At 41.9% G+C, this 26,685-nt stretch overlaps 1 protein-coding gene across 1 annotated transcript; it reads right to left on the reverse strand.

Moving 5' to 3' along the window:
* Positions 1-5,144: 5,144 nt before the first annotated feature.
* On the reverse strand, positions 5,145-14,525 carry mylk4b (myosin light chain kinase family, member 4b). The gene is made up of 13 exons (XM_041935605.1): positions 13,871-14,525; positions 12,389-12,470; positions 11,349-11,769; positions 10,963-11,192; positions 10,377-10,482; positions 9,475-9,568; positions 8,742-8,851; positions 8,499-8,640; positions 8,057-8,127; positions 7,831-7,959; positions 7,500-7,731; positions 6,576-6,624; positions 5,145-6,478 (listed from the first exon to the last, which is right to left on the reverse strand). The coding sequence occupies exons 1-12, from the start codon at positions 14,396-14,398 to the stop codon at positions 6,580-6,582; spliced, it is 2,190 nt and encodes a 729-aa protein (XP_041791539.1). The 5' UTR covers positions 14,399-14,525; the 3' UTR covers positions 5,145-6,478; positions 6,576-6,579.
* Positions 14,526-26,685: the final 12,160 nt, after the last annotated feature.

A 26,685-nucleotide genomic window follows, 5' to 3' on the forward strand; every position in this document is an offset into this window, starting at 1 on the left:
AAAAATCCCAAGTTTCTGAAAATCCCAAATATGTTGATATGTTGGATTTGGTGATGCCAATGAAGCAAACTGCAAGTATCATAGCTTCAAAATGTGGTAGGAATCAAATGCAGAATATAATGCATGTGATACTGTCATAAAGTCTGGAAAAAGGGTGTTCTTCTAACCTTATTTCAGGGGAAATTTAAGAGGAAAATCTTGCTTTGACTGGTTACATTTATTATAGAATTGATCTGCCAGAGTGCCAAGGTAAACACAATTTCAGGAGCAGAATTTAGCATATCGACCCTGACAGAGAGATACATTTCACATCACTTGAGACACTATCTTAACAGGAGCGATCAAACACTCAGAGCAGCTCCTAATCTCTTATTATTCTTGTATATTTGAGCATACATCACAACATCTGCTCCAGCTGAGAGTGTCAGTAGCGCTGTGAAAGCACTCTCTCACTGCCTGACTTCCCAGAGTGCACAGCATGATGGGAGGTGTGATTTCATTACTGTCTTAAGAAAACATCTTCGTGTAAAAAAGAAAAAAAACAAGAAGTGCCTGGGGTCCTGAGAAGCACAGCGGTCTGCTCATCCACCCCGCCTGATCAAAAGAGAACAACGCAGAGCTCTGTCCTGACTCGGGGCTCTTCTTCTCTTCTCTTGTTTGGACGGCAGGTGTCTCGCTGTGTGTTTCGAGGTATTTGACTCTCACTGTGTGTCCACTGCTGTGCAGAAGCCTCAATCCTTCACACATGTGTTGTGTGTGTGGGAACACTACAGAGTGCAGGTTTATGTTCAACTGAGAGAATAGGAGATAGAAGGTCTCTTTCATATTGCAGCTAGCAATCAACCCTGTCGTTATACGTTTGTTCTTCAGCAAGATTCCAGTTGATGTCCCCCTCGGCATTCACCCACTCCTTCTGAGGGGCCCATGGGTCACACTGAGTCCGCAAGCAAACTGGAAAAGTAAGTTTCCCAAATGGGTCAGTAGCAACACAAAGAAAACAACTCTGCGTCTCTGTGGATGTGATACCGACACACCCTGAGGATGTCTGCACCTATGTTTGCATCTGCCAGTTTTTATTGTCTTTATCTCTGATGGCAGTTCTGGTGAAACACATATTCAGATCCTGTTCTTAAAAAAAGTGACATCACCCTGTGTTAGAAGTCCTGCATTCAAATCCTTATTTACATAAAAGTATGAAAGCATTATCAGCAAAATGTACTTAAAGTATGAAAAGTGAGAGCACTCATTATGCTGTAAAATGGTCCCTGACAGTGTTTTAGTACCATATTTGTGTATTTGGATTAATGTTACTGTTGTATTTTTGTGTATGTTGTATTTTACTGCTGCATAGATTTTTAAGGTTGAGCTCATTTTAGCTACTTTATATATTGTTGGGTAGTTTAATCTGCAGCAGTGCATCACATTCTATAAAATCAGCATATGTTCTTACAGTCGCTGCCCTGTGAGAACTATGTATCTCTAAAAAGTCTAGACAGAAAAGCAGCCTGTTTTCAGCTTTGTGATGACGCATTTTCCAGCTACTCCAAGAGTTTTTTTAAAAAAAGTTTATCTAAGTAGGGGAATTTTCAACCCACACGGAAACAGTTCCTTCAGTTTATCACAAACATTCACATTCAAAATCACCAAATCTCAAGATATGTGGTTTTCACTGGACAGGAGAGGGTTAAGGAATAGTAAACTGAAAAGTAATTAGTATCTAAGCTGTCAGACAGTAGTGTGGTGGGGTAAAAAGTATAATATTTGCCTCTGAGATGTAGTGGAGTAAAAGTATAATGTTGCATAAAATGGAAATACTCAAGTCTCTTGAAGAACACCACTGGATGGCAGTCTTGTAAAAGTGTACTTATATGTACGAATGAATACACATGAGTGACCCACTGAAGGGAAAACCTCAATAAATAAATGGAGAAAGAACGCATTCAGGCGCTCATACATGGCTGAGGCCCAGGTGACCTCTGCAGCTTGGATCAAAGTGACAAGAGGAAAAAATCTAACTAGCTTCATTACATATTTCTCTCCTGATGGGAGTGGTCTCCTTCAGAGTGACAAAGCACCCGTCCACAGGACACAAGGGCTCACTGAATGGTTTGATGAGCATGAAAATGATGCAGATCATATGTTATTGCCTTCACAGTCACCAGATCTCAGCTTAACTGGTAAAAATCCTTGTGTCTCATCATCTATGTTCCTTGTTCCAGCACTGGACAGAAGGAATGTGTCTGTGTATTTTACTGAGACGTCAGGCAGAAATAAACAGATCTTGGAGATTTAATTGAGATGAGGTTGTGAAATTATTTATGTTAACTAATTGAATTTTGGTCGGAGGTGGATTTCCTCTTCTCTTCCTGTTCTCAGAGCCCCTCGCTTGCTTCAAAGGTTTGATTTGCACTGATAAATGAAGCTCATTATGGGACAGCAACCTGATACTTTGAGGGATGTGAAAAGTTCCCAGTGTAGATGGCAAATACAAATACAGACGTCAGAGAGAGGCTTTATGTGACAGTGTAAACCCAGAACCCAGTCCATTGTCTGGTATGTTTATGGGAAAAGTTTTCTTTTCTCAGCTGGGAAGCTAACTGCAAATTCAGCATATCAAGTGATAAGAAATGTCCTCACATTTCTGTCCAAGACTTTCTGCCTTGACCCTCTTTGGCTGTCTTCTCTTCGTTACGCTCTCCGTCTCCTCATGCACAGAGAGAGGTTCGATTTCTCAGGCGAGTGATACGGAAGGGAAATAGTTGGATCTCAGTTGTTAAATGAGGTTTGAATTCTCAAGAGCTGACTATGTGAAGAGTCTGAAAGAAAAATGTTGTATTTGGTCTACTCGTGCCCCCCCCGATGAAAGCTGTCTGGAGACTTCGATGTCTCAATGCAGGAGGGTTTATTGATGCTCGGCCGAGGAGAACAGAGAGATTATCAACACAGTGTGAACTCTGCCTCGTGCCACCTCGATTCTGAGGGATGCATCCCATGATCAGTCCTTTATCCTAGCTGGGAGCGCCAGATCTGGTTCATGGCCAATCATGGTCATTCTTCAGGCATTAAGAATATGTGTGATCAATTGATTGGCTCTCCATACCTAAACAAGAAACTATGCTCGTCCACGTTCCCCAGCTCATGTTGCAAGCGTCTTCAGGTCGCCATCAACACATTCCTCTAACAGGAGACAGTCTACCTGCAATGTCTGGAGGACAGCACAGCTTATCACCTATGCCCTTGGTCGCCTCAGCAACGGGGCTTCTCTCCCTATCCGAAGGGCGCCACTTTCCCTAAACAACCCAACAGCTTCATTCTACTCCAGCAGAGCAAAACAGACCTCTCCCTTCACCTGGATCCAGAGCTGGCCTGAAGACGACCCCTTTACCTGACCACGACCCTAAGGCCCCCACCAGGTGCAGTCAAGTGACATAAAATTCCATCACACAGAGATGAAGAATCCTGCAGCTCCAAGTGTCCATCACTGTGTAACCACTGTGTACTATGCTGGACTTACGTATACATTTGAGGTATTTGTACTTCACTCAAGTATTTCCATTTCATACAAATTTATACTTTTACTCATCATTACATTTCAGAGGGAAATATTGTAATTTTTTTACTCCTTACTCTACACTTTTCTAGCTTTAATTACTTTCTTAAAAACTGTTTTTCTTATTTTTCATACCCCTCCTATCCAGTGAAAACCACATATCTCCAGATTTGGTGATTTTGAATTAGAAATTTCTTCCATTCTTAAGCCAAATAAACTATTTCAGACCATCTTGGATTAGCTGGAAAACACATTGTCACGTCGCCATTTTTCTGAGCTCACGAAAGCTGACTTTTTAGAGATATGTGGTTCTGGCAGGACAGTGATGCTACAAATGAGATGATCTTATAGAATATGATGCATTGCGTTATAGATTAAATCAGTCAACAGTATATAAAGCAGTTAAAATGACATCAACCTTAAACATGTACAGCATGTGCAGCAGTAATATTAATCCAAAAACATCATATGACCGTAAAGCAGTGACAGGGAGCATTTTGCTATTTTACAGCAGAATCATTGTTTTCACTTTTCATACTTAATTACATTTTGCTTATAATACTTTCATAGTTTTACTTAAATGAGGCTTTGAATGCAGGATTTCTATCACAGGGTGATATCACTTTTACTTAAGAACAGGATCTGAATACATGTTCCACCAGAGCCGCCACCAGAGATAAAGACAATGAAAACTTGGCAGATGCAAACGTGGGTGCAGACGTCCTCAGGGTGTGTCAGTATCACACCCACAGAGACGCAGAGCTGAGGGACTCACAAAGAAAAGAAGAGGAGATAATTTCCTTGTGTTGCTACTGACCCATTTGGAAAACTTACTTTTCCAGTTTGCTTGTATACTTTGACTTCAGTAAGGTTTTGAATGTAGGACTTCTACTTATGGAGACTTTTCACAGTGTGGTATTGATACTTTTACGAAATTAAGTAAATTAAGGGTCTGAATACTTCTTCCACCACTGGTTAATCATTGGACATTCAACCACTGGTCCAGAGATTCAAATAGAACATCTCATGAGTTAAATCTAATCATTAAATCTAATTAAATAATTTCTCTTGTACAATTCTCAGCTTCAAAGATGAAATCATAGTCTAAGGATGAAGTACTGGTAGGAGTTGTGTCTAATGCTGCTCTCCCTGACTGTCATAAAAGCACTTATACTTAAGTATTGTATATAATGTATGTATATAATGATTATGCAATGTTTTTTCATTTCCCACTTGTATTCTGGAGGCAAGATGCCCTTACAGGAGGTATTATTGTCTGATTATTTCCCATGGAACGTGATTTGCAAATATTTGTCATATTTCTTTAGAAATTTATGTTCGGGCATTTTCCCTTTACTTCTTTCCGTCAAGGCTTCTGCAGAATGCTGATTCGAGTGCGTGGACATGCAGTAATATGAAACATTAAAATGTTGATAGGCCCACATATTTACAATCTCATGTACTCTTCTTCATATATATTTACAAAACTCAGCATAACATAAATTTTTAATTTCCAAAGAGATACACTGTAAGAAATGCTGCAAATGTTTTCTAGTGTGCTTTCTTTATTTGCTTATTCATATTCTACATTTATTTATGTCTCATCATTGCACAAGAAAACTTGAAAAAAAGTATCATAAATTCAAATAAACAAGTATTCAAAATCACAAAGCTTTTCCATTTCCAAATGGAACAGCCAACAACTGAGTGAAGAAAATTCATCCAGCTTCCATTCTCTTAGAGAGAATGGGACAATAAAGCACTTCTCTGCGCTGTTAATGGCTTTCCATCGAGCTGAACTGTGCATCTACACATGTAGGATGTGCATAACTGAGTGAAGGCCTGCTTGTCTCCCCTGAAAATAACCCCATCTTAAACCAAAGCTTTGCACTTCAAGTACAGTCTGGTGTTGAACCAGTAAATAAATGAACATAAGAACCCACTTCAGTCATAAACATGAATCGTTCATAGGTAGTATTCTGTTGTTCGTTATGCCTTCATGGAAGGTGAGAGGGCTACTCCAAACTGCCGAAGCAAAGGCGAGCTAGTGGCATGAACGCGTCCAGAAGGAAATCCATTCTACAGGAAATATACCAGAAATGTGGGCTGAATATGGCACAAACCGGGAAGTATTCAGCCACTGAGAAACTCTCACTTTTCAGGGGAATGAGCGTATGCAGTGTTGGGTTATATACAAAATAAATTACTGTGGTGTGACTTCAACTTCAACCAAGTTCTACACCTATTTTTACTTTATGTTTCGCGACAGATTAACATTTCATAAGACTTGTAAATGAAAAGAAAGAAAGAAAATCAGTATTCACAAAAATATATCATTTAAATAACAGCATTCACTCTACATTTTGTTTAAAGTTGTTTGCTTAATCTTGAAGAAATAGGCCAAAAAGTGCAAAGCATGCAACAAACCAGGACGACATGTCAAACTGATCACTGGCAGAGGGAGAACAACAGTGTCTGTTTGATGCTAAACCGATGAGTTACAGGTTTTTTCAGTGATACACGTGGAAGTTGTAGAAGTGACAAGCGATTCAGGCTTTTAGTGTCTAACACTTTGCTGTGATTCCCTATTGTGATACCGGTGGCTCTTTGACTTTGGCAGCTACAGTAACTCACCACAGAGCTAGAAGGTCCTCACTGGTTCAGTCTGGTGTTTGTGCTCTATGGGACAGTTAGCATGCTAACAGGTGGTTTGGGCCTCGAAGGCAGCCTTTAAAAAGTCTCTTTATTTCCTGCAGGCTTCTCTATCACTATTCGGGTCAGAACTACCAGCTGTGGAGCTAAGCTAAAGTAAGGATGCCAAGCAGAGAGTAGTTTTCCAGCAGCCATACAGGTATAGCAGCATTGGTCCAGTGTTTGGCTCCAGGGCCACACATTGTCAGAAGGCATGCTGAGGGCCTCACAGTGTTTCTAGGAGGGAAACAGAAGAAAGGCAGATTTCAGGTTTCAAGTTTATAAGTAGTCCTGTTGATAGTGGAGAAGCAGTGCTTTAGGTTGTTGCTCTTACCTGTCTAGCTCTCTGGAGAAGGAGCATGTGTGGAGTGGCACTTGTTTTTCTGCAGGGAGAGAGAATCCACTGATTTAGTGAATTGGAGCAAACGCCTGTATGAGCGCTGATTTATGTGTCCACATATCATCTATTTCAACTTGTTTATGCAGCTAATGTTCAATAACAGTGGCTGTGCTTTGTCTCACAGCTCTGCAAGGTCAGGAATGAACTTCCATGCTTTTCAATTGAAACATTAAAAAAAAGTATGATAAATATTTAAGATTTAATATTCATTCAAAAGATTCCATAAAAAAGTGTTCAAGCAGTCCTGCTGTATCTCTCACTCTTCACCATCTACTATCTAAAGTCAAAAATGTGTCCATATATATATATATATATACACACACACACACATATATACACATATATACACATATATATATATACATATATATATATATACATATATATATATGGCACAAACCGGGAAGTATTCAGCCACTGAGAAACTCCCACTTTTCAGGGGAATGAGCGTATGCAGGGTTGGGTTATATACAAAATAAATTACTGTGGTGTGACTTCAACTTCACACCACAGTGTATATATATATATATATATATATATATATATATATATTTAAACAATAAATAAATTGGGGCATCATTTTCCAGCTCATAATCGTCTGTCTTTGGCTTTAATATTCATTGTTTCCATTTCATGACTGCTTTAATTTTAGTTAAGCAGTGTACCACCTAAAACCCACAGAAGAGCAACAAGAGGTCTGACTGGCTGCTTGTTATGTTCTGCAAGGTGCCACTAGCTGTTGCTGTGGGCAGGAAAAGGCAGCAGGAGTCATGTCTGTTCAGAGGTCTGACCACAGCTCTGGTTAACCGTGCACTAAGATGGTTTTAGACAGGGTCTTAAATATAAGGTGCAGGTTACCTTCTGATTTAGCCGATAGTGCAGACTCCGGTCTGACAGCCAGGGGTGTCTGAGGGACTCTGCTGCGCTCATCCTCCAGCTCTTACTCTTCACCAGCAGGCGGGTGATGAAGTCTTTGGCCTCGTCAGAGATGTCCGTAAACTCCTCCTCCTCAAAGTTCCACTGACAGGCCAGGATGTTGTTCAGTGTCTCGTTGTCGTCATCCCCCAGAAAGGGAGACAAGCCACTGAGCCTGGACCAAGAGGAAACACAGGTCAGGGATGCCACTGTGTGTCTTTTTATATGTGTGTGTGTGTGTGTGTGTGTGTGCGAATGAGCATCCACAACTCACAGCATGTAAGTGATGACGCCGAGGCTCCACATGTCTGTGGGGAATGAAACAAACTCATAGTTGATGACTTCAGGAGCTAAAAATTCAGGCGTTCCAAAGTTGACCCTCAACTTCTCCCTGGGTTTATACCTGTCAGAGACACGCGAGCAGAAACGTGAGAGATAAATCTCAGCTGACAAAGTCCTGCAATGACAGCTTTTAACTGGAAACAGATGAGAAATGTTACCTCCTGGCCAGGCCAAAGTCGATGATTTTAATCTTGTTAGTAGCTCTGCTGACACAAAGAATGTTCTCTGGCTGAAATGGAACAAAAGAGAAAGATTACAGATAAAGCAGCTTAGTAGAATTCAATTAAATTGCTGGTTTTGTGTTTTGTGTTTTCTTTCTTCTTTCATATGTTGTGGACATAGCCAAGAGAAATAGCCATTAAAACAGGACAGAATTTTTTTTTAATGCATCCTGTCATCCAAAAGGAGATTTCTTATGGTCATTGCAGTGGAGTGTTTGTATTAGTTTAACCAAACCAAATAAGATAAAGCCATATAGAAGAAAAATAGAGTATAAATAATGGAAAATGGCATTTTAGTATAGGTTTGAGCTGAAAAGCAGCAAACCTAAAGATATCACTGACTGAGAAAATGTGAGATCCTAAGTTGAAGCAGGTTTACCTTGAGGTCCAGATGTAGGATGTACATCTTGTGCATGTACTGCAGCCCTTCACAGATCTGGCGTATAAACAGCACCGTGTCCAGTTCTGTTAGGTTGTAGTTCTCATCAATGATGCGGTCAAACAGCTCTCCTCCCTCCACACTGCGCCACAAAGCGAAGCACACGCACAGTTGTAGCTTTCTTGTACTGACAAATGAGAACAGACAACGCACACCAACACACACACATGTACCCAGACTTACTATTCCATGACCAGGATGATGTCATTGCGTGACTCAAAGGCGGCGTAGAGCTGGATGAGGTTGGCGTGGTTCAGCTGGTTCATCACCTGGATCTCATTCCTCACCACCTCCTGAGAGAGCGAGACAGAAACACATGCAGCACACATCACAACACACAGAGTGGAAAATTAATTGAAGATAATTCACAACAAAACTGAACAAAACTGGAAGCAGTCAGTCAAGATTTGAGAGGTGCATTTAAAAAGTTCAGAGAAAAACTGGGGATGAGGAGCAGGGCTTCCTTTGCTCTGCGTCATCAAAATGTGCAGAGAGACAAGCAGGCAGGCAGACAGACAGACAGTCAGGACTTGCCAACACGGTCAGTGTTGTCACGGATGATCACAGACAGCAATGTGAGCCAGCCAAGGACTTGGCCTTGTGTTTGTGGGCTTTTGGTGGGCTCTGAGCTTTTTGTATATCTCAGATGATACTGTAACCACAGAGCTATGCTCGGACATCTGACCTGTCTCACATCGCTTTCGGGTGACCCGGGGCAAAAACACACAATGGGGCTGACAAATTGCCACCTGCCCACACCCCCTGGCTGTTGAGCTGTGTCTATTTTTGAAATGTAATCCTTAATGGTGCTTAGCAGTGATAAAAGTAACCATCCATTAGACTGTCTGGGGAAGCAGGCATCCCAGTGACATATTCTGTTTCGTATTCAGCTTTCATTGGCTGATCATGACTGCACCTTCTCTTTCTGGCTCTTGGCTTTGATGATCTTGGCAGCCAACGTCAGACCAGACGAGTTCTCCATGCACTTGTGGACTTGTCCAAAACGCCCCCTAGAGAAAGAAGCGCAAACACACCGACGGGTCAAACACATGCATGGATACTAGAGGCAGAGCAGAAGAAGTACCACGGACTGGAGTGTGCATTTATAAAACACATTCTAGAGCTGAAAGAAATACAGGATCAACACTAAATGACCAACAACTATTTTGATTTTTTGAGTTTGTCATGGTCAAATTCCAAATAATAGCTGTTTCCATCATCTCAAATAGAACTGTCTGCTTTTCTCTGTTTTACATCATTGTAAACTGTTTATCTCTGGATTATATTTTGAACTATTGGTCGGACCCAATTTGTAGATGTCCAAATGTCTTTTTGGTCACTGAGAACTTGTCATTTTGTTTTACTATTTTCTGACTTTCACAGACCAAACTATTAACAATTATTTGTAAAAAAAAATAACTCAGATTTATTGATAATGAAAATAATAATTAATAGAAGCTCTTACTTCACCATAATAAGCTCCTTCAGTCACTCAGTAATTAGGGCTTTATTCTGGGCCATAATGTCAGGGATCTGAGAAATGTGCTTGCATGTTGAGGGGTAATCTCCAGTTGGAGAGGCAGGATTTAGCACTGGTCTATTACATCAGAGAGACCCGCTATTTCGCAAGTTCTCCCCTGAGGCTCACAATCATCCGCCCTTTAGAGGGCAATTAAAAAGTCTTAGAAAAAACTATTAGGTGTCCCCTCACAGGGTGTGATTGCGTTATTTCACTGACACTGATTGCTGTTATTTCATTAGAGAAGGCCGATGTGTCGGAAAGAAAATAAACTCTTGAGAGCTTCTCTTTTCACTCACCCTCCCAGGACCTCGTCCCTGTTGATAGTGTAATAGGTGGCTATCTGATGGGGTTTGGGAGTCACGATGCGGTGATCGAAAGGTGCTAACGGCGGAGGGCTTGAGTCTGGAGAAACCATAAAGACATACAGACAAAATGAATCAAAGGTTTGCTGTAGCTGAGTGTGAAACAGAGACGGAGAAAGAGGCCTCAGCCCCCAGGAACAAAGTGGATCAAAATAGCAGCATGCTAATGTCTCATTATCTGCTGTGCCGGCTGACATGCTAGTGACACTTGAACAGGCATGGTGTTATGACATTGGATCTGTTTCAAAGTCTGAGGCACAAAAAGTCAAATGTCACCAACGAACAACAAGGCTGGGTCTACATGGAGAGCTGCTGCACCTGAACATGGTACAAAAGTAGATTTCAAACAGGCCCATATGCAGCTACTGAGGTCAGGAGTCCTACATGCATTTGCCTGAAGTGCAAGCAAATAAACTAACAAAACAAACACATTATCTCAGTGTTCTCAATGGGAGCAGCAGTCCAGTCTTCTGGTATTGTTTCTCATGCATCCACGCGCTGTCAAAACACAACGTCTCACCGATGATAAATTCCTTCGCTGCCGCCTCACCCTCCTTCCCCTCCTCTTCCACCTCTGTCTTTCCTTCGTCAGATCTGGAGGCCTGTGGCTCGTCCCCCTCCGCCACCCGTCCGTCGGCATTTTCCACTTTACTGTCTTCCACTCTGCTCTTCTTGAGGTCGTCCTTCACCAGGTCTTCCTCCGTGACTCGACGTTTGCTGCAAGTGGCCACATCGCCGACCTCCTCAGAGCTGCACGTGTTAATAAGATAAGACAGCGAGAACGCGAAGATTTTACTTTATTCCATTTTTTCCTTTTCTTCCAGAGAATTTGCTCTTATGTGACTTCACTGACTTGCATAAATAAAAGAAAAGTATATGTTAAAAATAAAGACAATGCTGACATACCTGTCCTGTGGTAGGAGGGAGGTCTTGCAGATATCTGGGATGACGCTTGATGCTGTTTCTGATTTTGAAGACTCTTCTGCCTCTCCTTTATGCTTCCTCTTCCCATCATCCTCCACTTGTCCAGCCTCTCCTGGACTAACATCTTCCACCTTTTCCTCTTCCTCTGACTCTGAGTCCTCAAAGACATCCCCCTCCCCCTCCTCTTTCTCCTTGGCTGGCTTCTTCCTCTCCTCTGACCGGGCGGTGGAGGTGTGTGGTCCGTCCAGGATCAGCTCTGCCGGCTCCTGTCTTCTTCCTCCACTTCCCCTGTCCTCCCCTCTCTGATTGTCAGCCTCTGCAGTTCCATGGGAATGCTCAGTGTTCTGCCTGTTGAGCTTCTCCACTTGTTTCTGCAGCACAGGTTCAGTCAGCGAGGATGTGTCTGATGTGAGAGAAACAAAGCAAACGACCGTAAGAGACTACTGCCATTCTGTATGTTTTGAATGAAAGACCTCAACATGAACACAGTTCCCTTATGATATATACATATATCATATATGTCAGTCAGCTCGTCCTCCACTTTTGATCCATAGTAAAATATTTCAACCACTATTGAAAGGATTGCCATAAGATTTAGAGCATGACATCAGAGGATGAATCCTAATGACTTTGGTGTCCCCTCTAGCTTTTCATGTGGCACCATCAACAGGTCAAAATTTCCACTTGTGCAATGCTTAAGTCCATAACAGCATAATTCTAACATGATGCCTGAATGCCTCAATTCCTGTCAGTGTCACTGTTTTTTAGACTAATGCTAACATGCTTAGCTAATGCTACCATGCTCAAATGCGCAGTTATGTGAGCATAGAAACATGGTCACAATTTAAAAAGAAATCTAAGGCATCTGTGTCAAGACTGTTTATGTCTATATTGGCTTCGAAAATACAGTATTTGTTGGCTAAAGTCCATATTTATTCCAGTCGATCGTCAATTAACAAAGCACGTTTCTGCAGAAACTCACCAGATTTGGAGGTAAAGTATTATTTCCTGTTTGAGCGTACCTGACGTGTCTTGGGGTCTCCTCTTCTTCTGGGCCTTCAAGCCCTTCAGGCTCAGTTTGGCTTTATCCTTGTCATCCTTTGCCTTGTTGTAGAAAGAAGAAACAAAGATCAAGCATCAGATAAAGGATTCACGCAGTGACAGACATGAGAAGTCCAGACTCTTGTGTGAGGTCTTGTGTCTGCAGCAGTTCTTTTTCAATTGCGGATGGGGTCAAAAGTAAGCTATGGCTACGGAGCCAAGAAACTGATTTCTGATGTCAACAGCATGGTCATATATGTGTTTCCATTTGTGCAGTAGTCAAGGAGCAAGCCAGAGTGTTTGTTAGTGTTTCTATGGTTGCTCCCATAACTCAAGTATGATGTTCTGGGCGAGTAAGAGGAAAGGTCACATGACATCTACAGCAGATGACATGCTGCACAGCACAGGAAACCTGTTATACTAAACGGTGATTAAAGAACATACTGTAAGGACAACATCTTTAAAAGATGCTTCTGATGAATGGCACTGATAATTTTGACAGAATGGCAGAAAGGAAGTTGAGGTTATCCCTCCTGCCCTCCTTCCCTGTCATTTAATATGTCTGACAGATGGTGTCTGGTGTGATAAATATGTTTGCTTAAGCACAAGCCCATTCCTCGAAACAGCTTCTGAATCGGCAGAATGTCAGATATTCCACCTGGCACACAAAACACACGCAGACATCCTGCAAAGACAGGCCAGTGCAAGCTATGCAACAGTCCTCTGTGCATTCCTCATATTGCTCCAAGCGTCGGGAATAACAAACAAGCACAATGTGACGCAGACTATGTGTGGCTGTCATAGAAGGACGACAGCGCGGCTTATCAATCAATGCAGCAGCGTCACCTATTCAGAACAGAGCAGACGAGTGCTAAACTGAGGCTGTGCAGTGCAGTCCAACCCACTGCTGATAAAGACATGGTTGAGATAAGATAACCAGCCTGACTGTAATCATTTACACCTCCGAAGCATACGGCATTCACTGCACGAAGGAAAATTACTTAACATTACAGAGAACACATGTTGGAGTACAGTGCGGCTAATAATAGATTTACAAGGAGCCATATCAGAAGGAATAAGTAGCAGCTTTACACGCCAAGAGGGAATTTAAAAGACCTGTAAGAGCCATTTAAAGATGCTGATATTTTACCTACAAAATCTTCAGGTTTAAGAGCCCGCTATTTATTATGTCACTGTCAGTTGGTCACATACTAAATGAAGACGATGTCATTTGCAACCTTTGGGGCAACTTAATGCATCTGCCGCTATGATCACAATGCAATAACACCTCTCACTATGTTGCCATTAACGACACAGCACACAGTAATAGAACTATGGGAACATTTCCCTGCAGCTTCCTCTTTGAATTAGCACAGACAGCTCGATGGAAGAACACTTGATTTTCAGGTTGTTTTAGGCCACATCTTGCTGGAAAGCCTTGCCTGTAATGTTAAAGCTCTCACCTTCTTGTTAGCCTTGTTTCCAGGCTGTTTAAACAACAGCTCCACCAGCCTGGAGCTCTTCACCACCTCGCCAATGAAGCTGATCACCTGCTGGGTGCCCTCCACCAGCTTCTCCACCCCTTCCAGCCTGCGTCCCTGACTCTCTACCCGCTCGCTGACCCTCTCCACGGTCCCGCGCAGCTCCCTGCACACCTTGACTCCCGACCCACGTCTCCCCCCGTGGCCGTCTTCATGCATGGAGGCCAGATCCCGACCCATGCCTCGGACATCCTGGGACAGGCCGTCCAGACGGGTCAAGACGGTCTGCTGCATGTTGAGCAAGCGCTCCATCTGAGAGCTCAGGGAGTCCATTCGGGTCTCCACGCAGTGCAGGGCGGCGTCATGAAGGGGGGAAGGTGATGGTGAAGATGATGAAGCTTGGGTCTTGTCCGATCCATTAAGAGAGAGCTTCCTTCCACCAGGCTTCTGACCATGAAGAGGGTTTGGATCGTAGACTTTGGCTAAAGAGTTGACAAGACTGGAGCTCATGGCTGACTTACAGCAGACGTCCTCACAAAAGGCAAAAACTTTTCACTCAACAATTAAGTTCACTTTCATGCAGGCTCAGTGGAAACGACAACAAAATCATACTAGCAAGAGAAAGCTACGGGCAGAAGAAAAGGAGTGGAGGGAGAACAGAGATCTCTCCCTCAACACTGGACCGCAAAGATGAGTTTTAAGAATAGCAAATGGCTGGCCTCCAAATTAAAGTGCAGCCCCCTGTGGACGTCAGGGATTGAGTGGCCAGTGATAAGAGCTGAGGGCTCGGGTGTGCAGTTGGGGATTGATGTGGGTTGGGGAGGGGGGGTGCTGGAGAGGATCACTATGCGACATTTGAGACACTTCAAAAGCCCTTCAGTCAGGTGTCAGAATCCCAAGAATCTGGGACTGAAATACGACGCCGGAAAAAGTACGACAAACAAATAAAATGAAGAGTCGATAAAGGAGAACAGAAGAACACCAGCGGAGTTTAGGTAGATGCAGTAGTGTAAGTATACAGTATATTTTGCAGCACATGGATCTTTTTTTCAGATTCTATGCAGAGGTTTTCGCATTGTTCCATAAAAGGAAGCAGGGTGACAGGTGCAAGCGCGTGCAAGGCCGCAAAAACTTTATTAACCACTTGGACCTCTGTTAAAGACACAAGCATTGTGGGTATTTCTGAACCTCGTCAAATGCCACTCGGGTCTCATAACTGATTTGTTTTTACCCAGAGGATGTGTCAGCAGAACATTGCATAATTGCCACAAATCCCCAGGGTGGAGGCTTTCTCAGAGAAAAATACTCCCTCACTTTTTAATGTTGAGGAAATACATTCTTGACGATTCTCCTGCTGTAACAGTGCAAACAAACCACGCTCTTAGATTAATGTTTTTGTCAATGAGTTTTTATTATATACCAAACCTTCAAAAAAGATGATAATCCCCAAAATCAATAACTTGCTTTGTTAACTAAAGTATAATTTATGATAATCCCTAAATTACGTTATTGTGCTATTATTTTGTTATTGGAAAGAACCAAGTACACAACATGGACCAATGCTCCATACCACTGCCTTTATAGCCCAGGTTTGTGTCCAAATGCAGGTTTTGACTTCATTTATTTCATGTTTACAGTTCAATACAAATATTAAACATTGTTATACAGGAAGATATGTACCTGTGTATTTTGGTTTAACACTGTAATTATCTGTTCCTTGTTCATATTATTGATCATTTAAAATTCTACAGATTGAATCATATCTTTTGCAAAGAGGAAAAAGTTTAGTAAAGGAAATTTGAACAGGGTTGGTTTCATTTGGAGTCGGAAAGAGTCTGCAAGCTTCCCAATAAAGACTGACTGTCCCTGCAACGTGAGGGACGAGACAACAGAGAAAACAGGAAGCAGGTGATGCAGCTGACACTTAAGAAGTGTTGATACAGGAAACTCACTGCACATGTGTTTTAGCTGAGAATTAAAGAGGATGAACTGACACAGATACACGTGGAAACAACACATCAGATCATTTTCACGAACAGACACAAACAATTGTCACTTATTGAGACGTGTCTGACTGTGCACACTGACCTCAAACTTTTCCACGTCTCAGTACAGTGGTATCTGGAGTAGGCAGGGTGACAAAGCGCCGGCGCCTATATACTGGCACCCATCTGTCAACAGCGGAAAAAACTGACCTGTACTCTGTCCCTCGCACCGTTCCCAGTACAGACAACTCGTCAGCTGTCAGGTTTAACACTCGTATCCCCAGTGCCAACTTACCAGCTAAGGTGAGAAGGAAAGAGGACACTGTGCAAGTGCAGACAGAGCGCAGCACATGCTGTGGAAATACACAAAGAAGATCACAATAACCTGGTCATAATCCACAGATCCCATTCTAAGTAAATTTACTGAAAACTGCTTTTAACCACCATTTACCAGCCAAATGTTTCTCTTTACGACAAAGACAGAAACTTCTCACATTGAGTTTTTACTGCAAATGAACACATCATTCTATTACACTGTATTTACAACAAATATCTCCATCTTGAAACTAGTTAAACCAATTCATTTGACTCCAAACACACTTAAAAGCAGCATTAATTGACTATTTGATCAGTTAGTGGTAGTGGTAACTATAGACTCACCATATTATCAGTTTATGAGGATGTTATGACAAACGTGTTCATTAGCAGCTGCTGATTTACACATCTAATGGATGCAATGCAACATTAGCACTGATTTGGAGTCATGTGAGTCCAATGTTCACTGCTTTTAGCTTTGTGTTGGTCTTCAACAACTCATGGGGGACATACAGTATCTGGCTCCGTCGCTACTGTTCACAAGCTAGTTGCTAACTTTGTTGTATGTAACTTTGTGGTTCTGAGCAAGTTGGGCTTAAGAGCTATTTCACTGAAAACCAATAACTGCTCCTGATGTAAACAAGACTCAGACAATAACAGTAACATTAGACATGGTCATTTGATCCATTGTCAATATGAAATGACATATCGATAACTATGGACTCTTCTTATATCGGCTCACCATGCATTATGTTATTGCTTACACCACAACCACTAGATGAGCTGATGATTTCTGACAGATGGCTGATGATTTCTGACAGATGGCTGACAAAATTAAAGACACATATTTGGACAACTTAAACAATCCAGCGAAGTAGACGGTAGTAAGATGAATGAGGAGAGGAGCAGGGTGGTGGTTGGTTAGTCTGGGTCTGCTGTTGAGGCCAGCAGCAGGTTTAACTGTACCCTGTTGGACAATTTCTGAAATCCCCACTCATAAAAGGTTACATGGTAAGATGAGAGCAGGTGTGGTGTAGAAGCGCTGGTTAGGAATGAGACTGACGCAGCCTCGCCACTTTCAGCACATATAGAGTTACTCAGTAGGAAGACACGGACAATACATAATGCTTATTCTAGTGCCACAGAATGTCCAGTAATCCTGTCTCGCTTCAGTGCAACGGCCTGAACAACATGACTGCAACAAGCTTCAGGCCAGAACCACAATAATAGACTGCCTGCATGCAACAAACGTGTGTCTCAGGCTAATGGCTGCTGATGTGGTGAGTCCTTATTCAACAGTACTGTCGCCTGGCAAGCTAAAGCAGAATGATGTGGAAAGAAGCTGAGTAAAATACACATGTTTATTTCTATATTTTGAGCCTTTACTGAATTATTCTTCTCCAGTTTCTACTGCGATTAATTTATCAGACAAACTTTGCAGAGAAAGACTTGCCTCTGTTAAGTCTCTTACAGATATGAAACAGTGTGCTGGCTTCATTTTCATGTTCAGTTGATTTGAATCTTGAATTATGCACATCCAGACTACTAGGGGTGCCTAGTAACAGACTAGAAGTTAGACTCCACCTGACAACAACAGCTCAGTGACAGCTCTCTGATCTCCTGCCAGGCCCTGGTCCAGCTCCGGTGCCCCTGAACCATCCAGGGTTTCCCCCCCAAATGGCATCCCTGCCCACAAAGTATTTACCACACCATCATCATGGCTCGCCCCACATGCAGCAGCCTTACCGAGACCAAAATAATGGCATTCAAATAACTGCATTCAAAAGGTACTCATCAACTCGTAAAGCCTGTCATTCTCCAAGTTCACCATAAGCGGGTTTTACTTCACTGGCCAACAAAGTCCGTTATAGTGATAAATTACATATAGAGGCTGCTAAGCACACACAGTATAAGTGTGTGCACAGCTTTTATTAGTTACATTGCAAAGTAGCTTCTTCACTAATGCAAAATGTTAAAACTCAAGACGTCACGTTTTTATAGCCACAAATCTTAGACAATCTACTTCTGCATTTTCCCATAATTCACTCTGACAGATCTTTGGAAACTTTCTGTGTCACAACTAGAATTCAAATAAAGTTATGAGGGTTTGAACAGTGTGAACGTGCAGTATTATTGGCGGAATCACCAGGCGGCTTTGGAAGGCGGCTCTTTTTATGACGTGTAATTCATTGACCTGGCGAGTACATGACAATGGAAAGAAGGCTGCACATTATCTCTGTAGCTCCACCTGCTGCGTTTCTATCTGACAAACCTACTTGTGTCACCAGTGGCTGATGACAGTCTGTACTTTGACAGTTCAGCTGCTGTGATAACATTCGTTCAGCTCTCTCTGTTATGACCTCAGACAGGCGCTAAAAAATTCCTTTCATGGAATAGAGGTGCTGTATGACGTCTGTAAAGTGTGTGTGTGTGTGTGTGTGTGTGTGTGTGTGTGTGTGTGTGTGTTTGTGCTGGAGAGGGTGATGTGGCTCCACCTGTAAATATGTTACATAAGTCACATAAGTATTTGCACAGACTCCGAAATACATCCACACAAACCAGCTTCCCTCGGTTATCTTGAGCTTGCTGCTTGCTGTCAGCGTTATGTAACATGAAGACAACTGGGCAGACAGTGTTTGAAAGAGGATTCAGGGTAAATGCTGACCTCTGACCCCGTGGAATGACGGTCCATCCCACCGCCCAAAAACATACATCCAAACACATGCACGCAAAAACGAGCAGAGCTTAGTGGAGAATTCAAGCAGAGGGTCTCATGTCTCCCTTGGCGTCTCAGTGTCACAGTGCCAGCACAAACTTGCAGCTTGAGGACCAAGTTCTGGTCTTCATGTAGGCTGGACTCTAGGGGAGGAAGGAAGGAAAGCAAAAACAATGCATGCAAAAAAGCTTCTTCCTGTCTGAGATCACCTTATTACCTTAATAAGTACATAAATGCTATATGATGCAGAGTCAGGTTGGTGCTGAATACAAAAATGAAGACATGCATGTTTTCTATATAATGAGGTTTATTACTCCGTCCTGTTACTGCATGATATGTCACAGGGTTGCCTTACTGTGCTGCCATTTAGTGTTTGAAAATCACACACGCAGCCCATTTTGATATCGGACGACACTGCTCAACAAATTCATGTGAGGATTCTCCTCCCACGTGGACAACCAAATCCACCAACACTAAAAATAGACAAATACAAGAAACGTGTTGAAACCGAATTGAATTGTGTTGTACTGAAAATTTGCATAGTAAATCAGTCAATATGTGTCAAAATGTCAGCAACAATGTAACGTGCATATAACTGGGAGTAAATGAGCTAAAACATGTAAATCATTAGTAAGCTGTGATGTTGTAACTATAGGGAAGCTGCACTTCTGATTTCCACCACTAGATGGCAGAAGAGGACCATATACCCTTTAGTCCTTCTTTGACCATACAACCTGCTGATGACTACTTGGGACCTGGGAGCAGCCAGAAAACAGTGTAACACGAAGCTGTTCTCTGGTTACCTTGAACCCTGACCTACTAACCCGGACACACACATATTCACACAAATCCAACTCGTCAATGTTTGCAGTATATGATCTGCTGAACATGGTGACAGATCATAAACACCACCTGCAGTCAAATGCCAGATCGACTGCCAGTGTGACTTCATCTTGGGTATAAGTTTAATTCATCTTGATTTCATCCTGCTCTCATTCATTACCTCTACACTCTTTGAGTAACAATTCCAAAAACCTCTAGTATTATTTACTTAGTGTTATTTCTTTTGTAGACCATTTTCAATACTCAGTGTTTTCAACTTCCAGTAAATCAGGCAGCCATTGCTTGCCATCAATTTCTGTATGACAATCAACTTGCACATACAGCACATGAAAAGTGTTTGGAGTCATGTGAGTGACATCTCCCATTTGTGAACTCCAAGTACATCCACACATGACAAATTCTACACACTGCAACATATCCAATGCACTCTTCAAAAACATTAACCTGACTCCCCACTGTGCTGCTTTTTGCTACTCCCCCGGTTAGGGTGAAATTTGTGGTTTGCAGGTCTAAAGGTGAAATCCATGTAAAATTGTGCTGATCTGGATTAAGATGCTCTTAGATGTATTGTGAAACATTCAGTTAACGCAGAGTTAACAGTAATGCAGCAGCCCTGTTCAGTTTTTATTGAAACTGTTTTAAGACAGTCCTGGATAAGATAAGATAAGATAAGATAAGATAAGATAAGATATACCTTAATTTATGTCAATGAATGTGTTATAATTGTAATTGTAATCAGGACAGGGGTCATTCTAGGTAATGAGTACTTTACTGTTTGGTTTCTTTTGCATATTCAGTAATGTTTTGAATGCAGGACTTTTTTTTGCAGCATAATACTTCTGCACTGTTGTCGTGTCACTTTAACTGGAGTAAAAACAGTCTGAGTGCTTCTTCCACCACTGACTGCTGTCTGTGAAAATGTCACTTCAGATGGTTTTTTTTGCAGAATTTTTGAGCCTTCTGCCATTGCTTTCCGGACCGTGAGCTCACCCGCAAGCTATTTATTATCAGCAGTGGCCAACTATTCAAGACAGAAGACTGTTTTTTTGTTGCATTAATAAATGGGGATAGTGTAAAAAAAAGAAAAAGTATATCTGCCAGTACAGATATGTTCATTTGACAGCTCTGTTTGGTTTTTTGCAGTTTTACCAATTCTACTGATGCTATGCTAAGTTAACGTAGCATATTGTTAACATTTTCTCTCAGTATTTCAGGTTTGTGTCAGCATGTCAGCAGTCTGACAATAGAAACAGTTCATTATAGTCCTGATGTGCTGGTTTTTATTATTCTTATAGTCGTCATTATAGAACTATGGTTCTATTGCTGTTCATCTTGCTTGTTTCACTGTGTGTGTGAGTGGTGAGCAGTGTTGAGAGTAATGCTTTACTGAAAGTCCACTACTTTTGGCAGTAACTACAAACACTATTTACTTTAACAGATTAAATACCTCACTCACAATACTGGTATTCGCTGATACTTGTTACTTACGAACACAGTCTATTATGTTTGATTATAATAACGTTCGACACAGGGGTGATGAAATCCATTCCAGAATAATGAAATACAGCTGGTGTTGAGAAATGAAGCAGCCACATCACTAAGGGTTAAAACTACAAACCTGCACTAAAATGACAATTACCAACATAAACCTGCATGTTCTGAACAAACACTACAAAAAGCAACATCTGCAGTTTGGAACATAAAAAAACAAACTTAACAAACTACTCATCCAGCGCTAGGCATGATGGGAAATGTTTCATTTTTTGGATGACGCTTTGCTTTCTTTCACACAGATGCAAGTGGAAAAGAAACAAACTAACAAACAGACAAACGGGGTAGTTCTGAACAGGAGGAGGACCCCATGAGCCTTTTTTACCAGCTACACAACAATCACATCAAACAGGACGGAGAGAATCTCCACAAAAGTACAGTGGAGTCCTCAGAACAAGCTCCAGACTTATTTTGTCTGCAAATACAATGGAAAAATATTTTATATTTGTTGCATATTTCATTGAAAATTTGCACAAAGGTTCTCGAGAAGAAATATCAGATATGAGTAAGTTCCTTTAATTTGTCAAGCATATAATTCAAAAATCAGGAAATGTGGTACATACTGATATAGGTTATATATCAGGATATATGTCTGTGTGAGACTGACTGAGGCCAGTTTGATGACAGGTAAACAGCATCAAGGTGATATCGAGCTGAGTCTTTTGTATAGCAAAAGACATTTGTGATACAACACTTTAAATACTGACTTTGACTTCATGGGAACTGTAAGAAGCACCACATTGGGCTGTCAACTGAGGGGACTTTCTGAAAATTTGGTACTTCACCTGGAGCCGCTGCCCTACGTCCTGAGTGCTGTGTGTCTGATGTGCGTTCTTGTCATCTCACAATGGCTCCTCTCTTTACTTTTTGCCCATACAGCTAGATTGTTGCTGCTGGTGCTGCTGGCTGAGCTGCAACTGCGACAAGACTTACCTGCAGCGAATGGCTTTCACCTGACAGCTGACAAATCCTCATTCTGACCATCACAATTTTATACTGGAAAATATGTACCACTAAACACTGCTAAGATATATTGACATTTAGATGCCAATTGAAACACCAGACCAGTACTCACTTTGAAGTGGTGCAGAAATGAGTTACTTATTCAGTTTTTCTGCATGGTGTTTGACTATGATGTCTGCAGGCATTAACAGAGAAGCAGCAGCTTTTAATTCATCATTGATCATTAGCAGCAGAGGAGGCTGCAGTCGCTCCTCCTTCCCCCCTTTGTGCTCCTGTGTTTTCCAGTCCCTTTGTCTCCTGTCTGTCTCTCCCCTGTCTGTAAGTCTGGTCTGTGTTACTGCAGGCCTGCGCTCAATCAAGAAGTCAAGACTCACCTGCCAACACAGTGTTTAGGCTGCGGGGTTTCAACCAGTATTTGTTGAATTATCTGCCTTCCAACATGGTAACGACAAAGACCCCCAGAGAAAACTAAGTACCAGTTTGTCAGTTTTTGTCTGTCTGCAACTTGCCTTCCTGACTCTCCCTGTTTGTCTGTGCCCAGCTGCCCAAATCTTCTTGTATGTTTGCTCTCAGCCAAGGAACCTGGATCAGTCACTACTTGGACCCTGTCATCTTGGACCAAGCCTCATCTGGATTTGCCTTCTCCTGAACATTCATTAACTTGATGAAGTTTCGCCCAGCCTCCTGTCTGTCTGAGCGTAGCATTCTGGGTCCTAATACTCTAGAAAATGTAACATTTGTTGCTTGTACCTGAATTCCTGCTGTTTGGAGTTCAGCTTTTCGGATTTTCACAACGCTGTTCATGACACTGTAACACCCAAATTCACGTCCCATTCGTGTCTTTGTGGAACAAAACTTAGTAAAAGTCAGCAACAGCATGGGTTTGACCTCCCCTCAGACTACAGCAGCTGTGAATTAGCTTTCAAAAATAGCTGTGAGGATATATCCTGTCTTGACACATTTTTTTTTTTGTTGTTGTTGTTAATTAGACTAACAAATAAACATAGTGAAATTACCACTTGCACTTGCTCCCAGCTGAAACTGCCACACCTGCATGAATATGTAGGTTATCGCCAGTTGTTGGGCTGACGGTGGTCAGTTGGAAAATTTTAAAATATGGCCCCAGTGGAGCTGCAGCAGTAAAGAAGTTCAGGACAAACAACAACAACAACAAAAAAAAGACCTGAAATATGGTGCTGTGCAGGGGGGCAAGTGGGGTGGTATTTAGCCTATAGTGACCATGGCCACTATTGGGGGGTCTGTTTTCTGATATAGTGTAGTATCTTGCAGCAATAGATGCCCATGCCAAATGGGCTTACGAGGCAGACTATTAGTTTCAGGGGTCCCGTCCACTGAAAGGTGTATTTTTGCATTTAACAGTAACTTCGCATCTATCAAAAGCAAAGCATTGCATTATGACATTTTTGTTTGGAGGTAGTTGTGCTTTGGACACCCCATTATTCATTCCACTGCGACAACGGTTTGAGTGAATGAAATAGTTCATAGTAACAGTTGGAATGTAGCCCCTCAAATAAAATGCTTGAAAATTAAACATCGTGCAGTAGGTAGTAGACAGGGTGGGATTAGAGACACAGCCCTGCTCCTATGGCTGCATCTACTCATTAGCATTGGTGGACCGTGCAGATTAATTTCATGAGTATATTTTTGGACACCTCCATTATAATGCCTCATGCCACTGACTCCCACCACAGAAACAAATGATACTTACGTATGTTTGCACTTAGCTAGAAGCTGAGTTCGTATTTTCCCCGGGTATTTCTTATTAGCTCTCTGTATCATAATCGTGGTCTTTACAGAAGCTACTACTGACACCAGTGATGTAAATGTGACATTTGCCCATTCATGTAGCTTTTCTGCAACACAAGGCATCATGGAAAAGTCAGCATGGCTTCGTGCACACATAAGACTCACATTTACATTTTTAACATTGGAGAAATACTCCAAGGGTGGGAAGACCCTCAGAGGCAGTTTGACAACAAGATAGTAAATCATTGCACTTGATGAACCTGCATGAACCTGAATGGCTGCATGCATGCGTTTGTGCTTGTGCGCAAGTGTGTGTGTGTATCAGGCCCCACCACTTTGCATCAGCGCTGTGATGGTAATGAGTTATGCAAACGGCTGAAAGTGGACACCAACCGAGAGGCCAGATGAGTCCAGGCTAAAACAGCACATTCCTCCTGAGTCCTCATGGCAGAGAGAGACAGAGGAAGAAACATGGAGCCAGGAGAGCTGAGGATCGGCAGTCAAATGTAAAATGTAGGTTCAGTTCCAAATACAGACGGTCGATTGTGTAACTGGTCAATATAAAATACAGTATGGCACTGTTACACTCAATTATTGATGTGAACGCAATTTTTTTATGTCAAGTAAATATTTTCACAGCATTTAAAATGTGCATTAGGGATTTATTGTGGTCATAAAATTGCTGTGGAAACACTCAACAGTGTAAGAAATGCCATAAGCACAGAAAAACTGGCAACACTGAATACAGTAATAATTCTTTAATGCCCTGACTTTAAAGTAAAGGCTTTTCTTCCCAAAGTTTGATCAGATGCTACCATAAAGTGTATTTGATCATTTTTGCAGATGAAATGAGAAAGTATTTCTCTCAGAGTGCAGGGTACCTTCAGGGGAAATTTCATCATGGGCCAGTAGGTAAATAAATGCTCAAGTATTTACATCAACAACAGCAAGGAAATATAGTTCAGTCCTGAGTATTATAAAGGCAAAAAACACAGCAATGTCTTTGTGAATAGGAATCAGCTTAAAGATCCTTATCCTTCAGTTTCACTTCACTATATTAAACAAAGGCTATGCTTCAATTGCACTTTTTATGCTTATCTATAATATCAATAAGAACACTGCTGGTGAACCAGGGGATTCCAGTCTTTCTGTTTTCAGTCAAAATCTGGACACTGGGAAGTCCTCCTCACTGCCCAGACATCGATGTAGCAGAAAATACAAGTGCTCAGGATACCTTTATTTGAAAATGTGAGGGGTTTGTCAACTGCAGGATCTATAAAACAGACATTATACATTATCCTTCTTTGTCTTTTTAAAGTCTTTGATCCGTCTCATGGCACTATCCCTGGCTCTGTTCTCCCACCACTCCTCTATTTGTTTGTGTGCTAATTTCGACTGAGCTATGCGAGTGTGAGAATCTGAGGCAGGAGAAGCCCTTCTCACATTAGCCCTGCTCATACACATTAGCACAAGCTACAGTTTACTCTGTACCAGCCTCGTACAAACCCATTACTGCGTGTCACTGGCCTAAGACACGCCTGCAATCTAGCTTCTTTTCCGGATGTTCTTGTTCATTTTCAAGACATGTTTGATCACATCACATCAACACTTTTCAATCAGCAACAGCTGAACACACGTAAATTACACCAAACTACAAGTACAGGCCTAATTAGTGTCCAAAAATAAAACTGATCCACTCAATAAATGGTTTCTCCTGTTGCGCAGTAGCTCATGTCTATTATCATAAAAATTATTATATTTATGGCATGCCGGTCAGAAAACACTGTACAGCATAAAGATGATGCAGGATGGCTGGTAAAAGCTGCACAACTGTAGTGAATGTCATTATTTTGTGCTCATTGAACGAGTCCCTGTTCAAACACAGGTCCTGTCACTTGGTTTGTTCTTTTGACACAAATACATTATTTCCAGGATGTTGTGGGTGTAACCTTGGAAACTCTTTGGAAAAAATACTGGCAGTTGATTGGATTATCTATCTGTCTATAAGGCTAACTTATACCAATCAGACCAACCAACCATATGAGTGTGTAGGAGATTGAAACTCTTGCAGAAGCCTGTCAGGAGAAGAGCCAAAAGCCTTCAGGGCCGTTCTTTGCTCTTTTTCCAATTGAATACTGTCCAATTCTGATATAACTGATGCTATAACAGCACCTACGTTAACGTATTTTATTGTTTTCAGGTGAACAGTAGCTTCTCTCTCTGTCGACACACACCTAAACCACACCTCACATAGCTGATTGGTCCATTCCACGATCTCTTGTGATCTGGTGAATCCTCCTGAATCCAGCTGCCTCGCAGCCGTAACTGCGTGTTGGCTTTTTGAGTAAATGTGGAGTTGATGAAAATTCTCCCAGTTCAACTGAGGGAGCGCTCACATGTGTTCAGGTTCATGGACTTTGATGTGAATGAGACATGGCTCCACAACTAAAGTAAGAAAGTTAAGATGAGGAAGAGGGCTGTTTCAGCACCCTGGACAGATCTCACTGAAACAGGATTAACCTGTCCTGAACCCAGGTTTTAAAAAACTGTAGTTCCACCAGGCTGCGGTCCAGGCTAGTAGAAAGGATGAATAGAGTTATAAATCTAGCAGTAATAAGCCCACTGTCAGCTGGGCCAAGAGCACCGAGACTAATAAA

Source organism: Chelmon rostratus, chromosome 4, assembly GCF_017976325.1.
Source record: "Chelmon rostratus isolate fCheRos1 chromosome 4, fCheRos1.pri, whole genome shotgun sequence".
In the NCBI taxonomy this organism is placed as follows: domain Eukaryota; kingdom Metazoa; phylum Chordata; class Actinopteri; order Chaetodontiformes; family Chaetodontidae; genus Chelmon; species Chelmon rostratus.